Source organism: Podarcis muralis, chromosome 3 (genome assembly GCF_964188315.1).
Source record: "Podarcis muralis chromosome 3, rPodMur119.hap1.1, whole genome shotgun sequence".
In the NCBI taxonomy this organism is placed as follows: domain Eukaryota; kingdom Metazoa; phylum Chordata; class Lepidosauria; order Squamata; family Lacertidae; genus Podarcis; species Podarcis muralis.
In genome coordinates, this window is record NC_135657.1 from 80,427,863 (window position 1) to 80,437,161 (window position 9,299).

Consider the following 9,299-nt stretch of genomic DNA (forward strand, 5'->3'; position numbering starts at 1 on the left):
TCTTTTCAACTTTGGTGGAACGCTCTGCCTCATGAGACCAGGGCCCTGCAGGATCTGATTTCTTTCCGCAGGGCCTGTAAGACAGAGTTGTTCCGCCTGGCCTTTGGCTTGGAGCCAGTTTGATTCCCTCCCTCTCTTTCTTTTTTCATTTCCTTCTCCTCCTGCAATGAAGCTACGTTTTAATATTTTAATGTTTCAATATTTTAATGTTGTATTTTTATTTTGTTTTTAAGTTGTAATCATTCAACTTGTTTTTATTATTGCTTGTAAGCCGCTCTGAGCCCGGCCTTGGCTGGGGAGGGCGGGGTGTAAATAAAAGTTGTTGTTGTTGTTGTTGTTAGACTGTGGCAGTTTAGTGGAAAGGGGTTGCACACAAGGCAGGAACTAGGGCCAAAGTCACTGTGTTCGGATCTGGCTATGAGGCTGTCTGCTTGAGAAACAAGTGAATAATGTAGAGAATTCGAATATTTTCAAAGGTAGCTCTGAATAAACCCAGAACTTTGTAACATTCGACAAACTAAATTGATGACTGTATGTTAGGTTTTTTTTATTGTAAAACTGTAAATCCTTGAGACTTACGTGAAAGGCGAGTTAACAAGGAAGAGGAGGATGACAGCTTTTAATACAATTAATCCGTCCTATGTTGATTTAACTTTGGCAGGATGTGGAAATGGCAGGATGGGCTTCTGTAACGAGTGCTGAAGAGTGACTTAATGTTGGAAGTGAGTGTGTGCGTGCGTTCCTATCTGTATCATCTGTAACCAGTGTCTGGTGTTTGTTATCCTGGTTTCTAGACAGGATCTGGAGCTCCAGCAGGTGCTGCCCCTCCTACATCAGGTGCCCCCCCTGCACAGCCTGCACCAGGATTTGGGATGGTGAGTGACATTTAATAATAGAGATTGCATTTGATCAGTCATTTTCTTAAAAAACGAAACAAAAAAACAATGACAGGAAGGATTGCCACCACCTGCCACTTAACCTTTGCTTCCTTTTTAAGTTGGTTATGGCCAAGACTTGTATATTTTGCCCCCTTTTTAAAAAAAAAAAAAGTCAGCATTCAGCAGGAGGAAAAACAGAAGTCAGCCCACATTACCGTTTTTGTAACCTTGCTTAACTTGAATATTTTGCATGCTTCTGGAAGGAGCAAGAAAACTATGCAGAGCTCTGAAGCTCTGCCCCAGGAATCTTTCCTCGGTCCTGCCTTCTTAGTTTTCACCAGACATTTGTCACACATTGAAGTTTATCATTTGAACCTTGAAGACCAGGAACACGTTCCCTTTAAAAAGGATACATCTGATGCCAATCGATGCACCGAACACCAATTTCTATGCTTGTCACTGCACAATACACAGTGCACTGCATAAGGAGTTTGCTGGGGTTTGCTAACAGATTACAAAGGGCGTTGGTCTTCATCTGGTTGGTTAGGACTCAGTAATGGATCACAGCCTGATCTAAGGTGGCAGCACTACCACCATACAGATAGATAGTAGTAGTAGTAGTAGTAGTAGTAGTAGTAGTAGAAGAAGAAGAAGAAGAAGAAGAAGAAGAAGAAGAAGAAGAAGAAGAAAAAGAAAATAAGTCCCACAATGCATGCTTGGGTTAAAGGTGAGTCCCAGGTCTGAAAAAGTTGACAACTACTGACAGTAGGGTATACAACCTACCTGAAGTGTGCATCATTGTTGTTGAGATTTGATTTTTGTATAGTGGAACTCTGGCACACTCATTGGACTGTGCATACCTGAAAGGATGGAGGCTAGCAGTACCTGTCTTGCCAAGATGTTGCCAGCCAGCTAAGACTCAAGCTTGCCTTGTTTGTATTTTAATTAATTTTTAGAATGTATTTATAATGTTGTACTGTTTTAGTGTTGTTAGCCGCCCTGAGCCCGGCTTCGGCTGGGGAGGGCGGGATATAAATAAAATTTATTATTATTATTATTATTCATTGTTCTCTTAATACTTCCCAGCAACCTCCTGGATCAGGTGTCCCAATGATGCCACAGCAGCCAGTTATGTATGGACAGCCTATGATGAGGCCGCCATTTGGAGCAGCTGCAGCAGCTGGTGCACAAGTAAGGGCTAACAATTTCTCCCTAGAAGGTCTTTTTTTCCGGAGCAGCTTAGCTTTTATGTCTCCTGTTTTGACCTGTGACCCTCTCCTGTATTTTCAGCAATTTACCTTTTAAACTCCTTTAAGTGTTTTAAACATTTAAACCATTACAGTCGTACCTTTGAAGTCGAACGGAATATACAGTGGTGCCCCGCAAGACGAATGCCTCGCAAGACGGAAAACCCGCTAGACGAAAGGGTTTTCCGTTTCAGAGGCGCTTCGCAAGACGAATTTCCCTATGGGCTTGCTTCGCAAGACGAAAACGTCTTGCGAGTCTCGCCATTTCCCCCCCGCTCCCCCCCCTTTTTCAAAGCCGCTAAGCCGCTAATAGCCTTTTAACAGCTTAGCCGCTAAGCCTTTAATAGCCGCTAAGCCGCTAAATCGCTAATAGCGCTAATCCGCTTAGCCGCTAATAGAGTTGCTTCGCAAGACGAAAAAACCGCTAGACGAAGAGAATCGCGGAACGGATTCTTTTCATCTTGCAAGGCACCACTGTATTCCGGAAGTCCGTTCAACTTCCAATACATTCGGAAACCAAAGCACGGCTTCTGATTGGCTGCAGGAAGCTCCTGCAGCCAATCGGAAGCCCCGTCAGACGTTCGGCTTCCCAAAAAAGTTCAAAAACCAGAGCACTCACTTCCGAGTTTCGATCGTTCGGGAGCCGGAACGTTTGACTCCCAAGGTGTTAGACAACCACAATATGACTGTATTCCAATATATTTTGGCTTCCATGCAGAGCAGTTGCATTTGCGTGGACAGGCAGAGACCCCCCCCCCCAACCCAAGGCTGGCTCCCGTGTGGAATAAAGACACACAACACTGTGTTACAGGATTAAAATTGGCCACAACTTGATTTAAGATTCAGATGTAGGGAGACCTTGGCTTAGGCCTTGGGCGTTTATCCCTCAAAGTCCCCAGCCAGGGATCTGGGGAACATCAGGCTTATCCAGATTGAGTGGGGATTGGACTGTCTCTGGAGAACATCTGTTCAAGCAGAGAGCCTGCCCCCCAATTCGCCACAACACGGGGGAGACCAATGACTCCCCTCAGAACAACCCCTTTAACGGGGAACCCTGGGATCGCCGCTGCAGGGGGGGCATGGGTCACCGCTTCATGCCCTTCCCTTTTAGGGAAGAAAGGCTAAAGGATTCCACCCAAGGCCTGAAACTGCCAAAGTTGTGACGTTTTGCTATGGGGAAGGCAAAACCTGCCAATGCAGGAAAATTTCTTTCCGGCCCTTTCACAGCAACCAATATGTAGCAGCGCCAGCATACCTGTGACAAAGTTAACCTGCAAAAGAAAGCTTTACTGAGGGAGGGCGGGGTGGGAGAAGCTCTGGAGCCGACTGTGATTCCCCAGGTAAGTTCCACCCTCTATTGTGTGGGTAGGGAAGTCCCGCCTCCTACCTGGCCAACTCCCCTGGCAAAGCTTCCCCCACCGGGATTGGTTGACTGTCTGAGGTTGGGCGGGAACTTCCAGGTATCCAGCCTGGGGCGAGGGGCGATGCCAGGCAATACTGCTAGGAGCCGTGTAGGATCAGGGGTGCAGCACGCGTCCATGCAAAGTACACTCCCCATTTGATGTGAGGAGCAGTCATTCTGTAGTAATACAAAATGCTTGCATGCCACTTTCCTTTAGCAGAAGAAAATGGGTTTATCGCACCCATTTTCTTTCGTGATTGAAGATGCTGTCCTCAATACAAGTTAGGTAAATAAATCGTCAAGTAAAAATAAATAAATAGTAAAATGCATTAGTTTGTACTCAACATCATCAAACTTGAGAAGATAAAGTTTCTTTCTAAACAAAACAGCATTCTGGGTCAGGGAGCCACTATCTCCTCATTTGTCTTCTATCTTACCTGCCAGCACAACTTACCGGTAAGTGCAGAAGTGTACCCGCTACAGTGTGTTCCATCCCTAGATACGCTTAACTTAAAATGTGTCTAAAATAAATTACATTTGTGGGACAGGGTGTAACATTGGAATAATTTTCATCTTCAGATTATCTATTGCATCTTAATTTTGTTCATACGTGAATCCTAATATTTATCTTACCGTTGTCCTTATACTCTTCTCTTCTCTCTTTTGTTTGTGTGTTTGTTTCATGCTCTTCTTGACTGATGGGAAACCCGTTCAGCTCTCTCCAAGTCCTACACCTGCCACTCAGAGTCCCAAAAAACCACCATCAAAGGACCCCTTAGCGGATCTTAACATCAAGGATTTCTTATGAACTGTTTAAGGTATAGCATACCTATTTACTTACTTGAACTTTCATTTCTGGCATTTGCTTAGGTGACTGAAGTCAAATAACTAATTTTTCTTAAGTTTGGAAGGTTTTAGCAGTGGGCTTCCAGATATTACTGGTTTCTTGTGCATCGGCAACATTTGGTGCCCCCATGCCTTCCGTCGCAAGTCATTGTTTATTTTAGATCTTTACAATGATTTATGTGCAAATTTTTCAGTTTGGCTGTGTATTTTTTTGATATTTTATTTATTGTTTATGACTACTTTTGTTATGTTGTAAATGTATTTTTTCATCTTGTAAGCCGCCCAGAGCATGGTTTGAACTATGGAAAGGTGGCATACAAATAAAAATTATGTTTGTATTTTGGTAATGCCAGATCATGAAACTAATTCAAATGCTTGTTGCTTAGTTTTTCTCTTTTGCTCTCTCCCCCCACCCCCAACTTCCACAGCTGTAGTTTTCTGTCAGGATAACTGAAGATGCAAGCTTGGAATCTACAAACAAGAATTTTGTTGCTCTGAGTTGTCCAAGTGAGCCACCACTACCAAACCCAGTGCTTACAGATTTCTCTCCTACTTCCAAAACGTGTAGCACAGCTGTGAAAGTGAACATTAGGAATGTGTACTATCTTAGTTGTTATCCCTCTTCTCTCTCTCTCTCTTTCTCAGTTTGTGTACTTGGGTTATTATTTATGTGTTTTACAACTTTAAACAATGGATGTATGTTTCTGATGCCTTCTTAGTGCTTTTCTGAACCTATCCAATAGGGGCAGATTATGCAGCTGTTGTGTGGTGAGCCATTTGGAGCGATGTGTCTGTGTTTCTGGAGGTCTCCGTGTAAATAACTTTGGCAAACCTTCTAAATTTTTTCCCTTTTGAAGTCCAGTTTCTCTTGTATATCTGTTATACAAAATAATAGTGTAATGATACCAAGGTAGTAAGAAAAAAACACTCTCAATCCTACAAACTCTTTTTGTGTGGAAAACGTTTCCCCCCCAAATGCAGGATTCTGAATTTGTTGTGGAATATGTTTTATTTTTGTGGCACAGTACATGTTATAAAGATAATTTTAAAAAGTAATATAAAAGAGAGCTCCCATTTAATACATCATCTTTCAAGTTCCTTTGCAAAGACTTTTTTTCTTCAAAAAAAAATATTGAACATACCTTATCAAATTTATTTTAAAATATTTAAGGGACTTTTGTTTCCCATTTTAAAACCAGCTTATTTATCAGCTCTTATTTTAAATGCACTGAAAATAAGTAAAGGGCAAGTTCCTTGCCATGTTGCTAAGAGGGGGGGGGAAATCCTAGCTGGGCAGACATTTTAAGGATTGTCAGGTTAATTAGGTCGCTCAGTGTATCTGTTGGCAAATCATGAATCATTTTTATTTTATTTTTTATTTAGCTTTTATGTACATCAGTTAGTTTGGTGCTTCTCTGTATGATCCTTGGACTAGCAGTGTTTTTTCCATTCCCATACACCGCTGTGTATCTTCCGTACTGTCTGTGATTAGAGGTTGCCCTAAACTGGAGAACTGCACCCTTTACTGTAAACAGAGAAAAAAATTGTGTTCCTTTAAACGTTTTAGTTTGTTCTCTCATACTGTTTGTGCTGATGGCTTGGCTTAAGATTTTTGACTCCTTAATAAGGTCACTGTTGATCAGTGTTACAAGTGGCTTGGCAGCTCTTTGTAAAAGCATATTAGGTTGGAAAGATGTTCACCTAAGTCTTTCAAATTAACTATTTAATCAATATATGGTACCATTTTTAAAAAGTGGTTGTATCTGAACTTATTGTGGGGATAACATACACTGTAATGACAGAGAGTTAGAGAGAGAGAATTTCAAAGTGGGTTTTCTTTGTATTTTGATTTGAGAAAAACCCAGTGCATGTGTACCCTCTGAGATGCAATAAAACACCTTGATCAAAGTAAATTAAAACACAAAAGTTGTGTCCTTTGATTGTTGCTCTGACTTTGCCATTTGGTGCTTCTCGTAGGGACACAATAGCTGCTGACTACAGTTTGACATGCTTGTTCAGAGCAGGAGAGATCTTGCTCTTTGAGTCTGCTGGCATTTTAAATCTGACAGCTGCTAGAGAATTCTCCAGCCTACTAAAGCAATTGTGACTGGCAGTACAACCATATGCCCTTTTTGCTCAGAAGTCAGTCTTGCTGTATTCCATGAGGCTTACTCCCAGGAAAGTGAACCAGAAGAAGGTAAGAAGGTGAGGAAAAGGGAGGTATGCGAGCAATGAGTGAGAGAGTGTGTGTGATCTATGGATCTTACCAGAAGAAGGTAAGAAGGTGAGAAAAGGGGAGGTATATGAGCAATGAGTGTGTGAGAGAGTGATCTATGGATGCATGGGGTGTGTTTTGAGAGTGAGAAGGAGCAGCTATGGATTTGAGGGGCTGGGTCTAACCCAAATCCACTCTAGCTGGTGGATCACAAGGTTCTGGCACAAAAAAGTCCCATAAGCTCCCACCATCACCCCCCAAAAAACCCCAAACCTTGGTCTATAATGGTACCAGAGAATACAGTGGTACCTCGGGTTAAGCACTTACCGTATTTTTCGCTCTATAAGACGCACCAGACCACAAGACGCACCTAGTTTTGGGAGGAGGAAAACAAGGGGGGGAAATATTCTGAATCTCAGAAGCCAGAACAGCAAGAGGGATCGCTGCGCAGTGAAAGCAGCAATCCCTCTTGCTGTTCTGGCTTCTGGGATAGCTGCACAGCCTGCATTCGCTCCATAAGACGCACACACATTTCCCATTACTTTTTAGGAGGGAAAAAGTGAGTCTTATAGAGCAAAAAGTACGGTAATTCATTCCAGAGGTCCGTTCTTAACCTGAAACTGTTCTTAACCTGAAGCACCACTTTAGCTAATGGGGCCTTCCGCTGCTGCCGCGCCGCCGGAGCATGATTTCTGTTCTCATCCTGAAACAAAGTTCTTAACCCAAGGTACTATTTGTCAAACAATAGGATCAATACGGATCGTGGTGAATGACCTGTGAATGTTGCTTCAAAAACTAGCACTGGATATGAAGTAAGTGGTAATGTGAACATACCCATAGTGACCAAAATTATATATACATAGCTATTGTTCAGTCATACAATATATTATAGAGGCATTATGAGATCGGTTGTTTTTGATGCCTTGCCAATAGCAGCTGCATATTGAGTCAACACTTCCACTGCACTCTCCACTACAACCCCAAGATACCTTTCCTGATTAGTCTCACTGCTAGCTCAGACCTCCCCCCTCCCTCTTCTCTCTGTATATGTGTGAATAAATTGGGGTGGGGGTTAGCTCCATGTGCATCACTGCTCATCTCTTAAAGTATGAACACGTCAAAAAGATGTAGTCCCAATACAGATCCTTGGATGAACCCCAATTCTATCTTCTGCTTTGAGAAGTGTGCATTTATTCCTACTCCCTGCTTCCTGTTATTTAACTAGTTAGCAATCCATAAGAGGACTTCTATATTTATCCTATGACTTTTAAATTCGCTCAGGAATCTTTAGTGAAGGACTTTATAGTCCAGGTAAAGAGTGTCCACCAGTTCGATCTTATCCATATGCTTGTTGACACTCTTAAATGTTAGTGAGATGGGTCGGGACTTTGCAGAAGAACATGTTGCTACTGCTTGATCGTTTTATCTTAGCACTTTTCACCAAAGCTTTCCTTAAAAAAACGCTTTTCATCAAAACAGGCCTGTAATTGCCTGGATCCCTTTTTGAAAATCGACTGCTTTCCAGTCCTCTGGTGCAGAGAAGAATGTAGCATCAGAAGTCACCATTCTGTTCAATCGAATGATCCAGTAATGCATGTCTCAGGCAGAATTTAATTTCTAGGTAAGTAGCTAAGGCAGCAACTCATTTTCAAGCGGGAAATTTTCTATAGGGTATAGATTATTTCACACACTCAAGTGAGAGATTGCGTGACTGTAGTAACTATTGGTCACCATAGTGTTGCAGATATTTCTGCTGCATAAAGCCAAGCCATAGACAGAAATGGGAGAGTCAGTGAGCAAGGAGATTCCCAGGCCTGTGCTTAAGAACCCCAGAGTCCAGGCTGTACCGTAAGAGGAGTTATTGGAGGAGAGGTGGGTTCGGCTATCCCCAGGGTGAGTCTGAAAATTGTATGTTCAAGCTGGTGATTTGGGGACAATTTTGGGCCTTGAATGCTTTGAATGCTCAAAATTAAACAGGTCTGTTCAGGAACAAATCCCCTTAATTTTGGTGAGCCTTGGTTTCTAAGTACAGACACCTATGATTGACACCTTAATCACGATTTTTCTAAATAATTCTGCACTGCTGGGCTGTGTAAAAATCAAAAGGAAAAGTTATTTGTGTACGTGTTGGGTGAAGGATATTGTGGAGTTCTTGGACATTTAATCCCCTTGGTCAAGTCTGGACATGTTTAGGTTGCATTATTGGGAATTACTGCAAAGTGTGGAGAGCGGACCTTCTTAGCATACTTCTATTTTAATCTTGAGATAGGTTTTCAAGATACAGCTGGAGTGGTGTTTCTAAAAGTCTGGCTCCCAATGTGCCCCTGGTTCAGTCATGTAATGAGGGGCTCCCCCCTTTTCCTGGGCTTTTCACCCGGTCAACAGAAAACCATTGCAGTTGTGATGCCCCTTTAAAAGACTGGCTCCCTCCCTCTTGTCTTTTCCTTCCCTGTATGGTACTCTGTTTAAATTGGGTGCTTATGCGTACATTGACATTAAAAATGAAACATAAAATATAAACTTGCTGGCTGATCTGTTCTTGCGTTTTCTGCTGTAGAGGACTTGAAAGTGGGGTTAGTTTAAGTGAACAAGTGGTCCTATTTCAAAATGTTTGAGAAGCAGTGAGCTCAGAACAGGCTTTTGGATCTAAGGCTGCCCTCTGCTGGGTATCCTGTATAATAAAAATACCTAACACGGTTAAGGTGTGAATC

At 42.3% G+C, this 9,299-nt stretch overlaps 1 protein-coding gene across 1 annotated transcript in view; it reads left to right on the plus strand.

The window, feature by feature from the left end:
- The window catches only part of SNAP91 (synaptosome associated protein 91), a 66,482-nt gene extending 60,183 nt beyond the window's left edge, over positions 1-6,299 (plus strand). The window contains exons 26-29 of the mRNA XM_077926183.1: positions 795-875; positions 1,965-2,069; positions 4,243-4,345; positions 4,802-6,299. Coding sequence (XP_077782309.1) covers positions 795-875; positions 1,965-2,069; positions 4,243-4,335 — 279 coding nt within the window. The 3' untranslated portion in view covers positions 4,336-4,345; positions 4,802-6,299. The remainder of the gene's footprint in view (positions 1-794; positions 876-1,964; positions 2,070-4,242; positions 4,346-4,801) is intronic.
- The last annotated feature ends 3,000 nt before the right edge of the window (positions 6,300-9,299 follow it).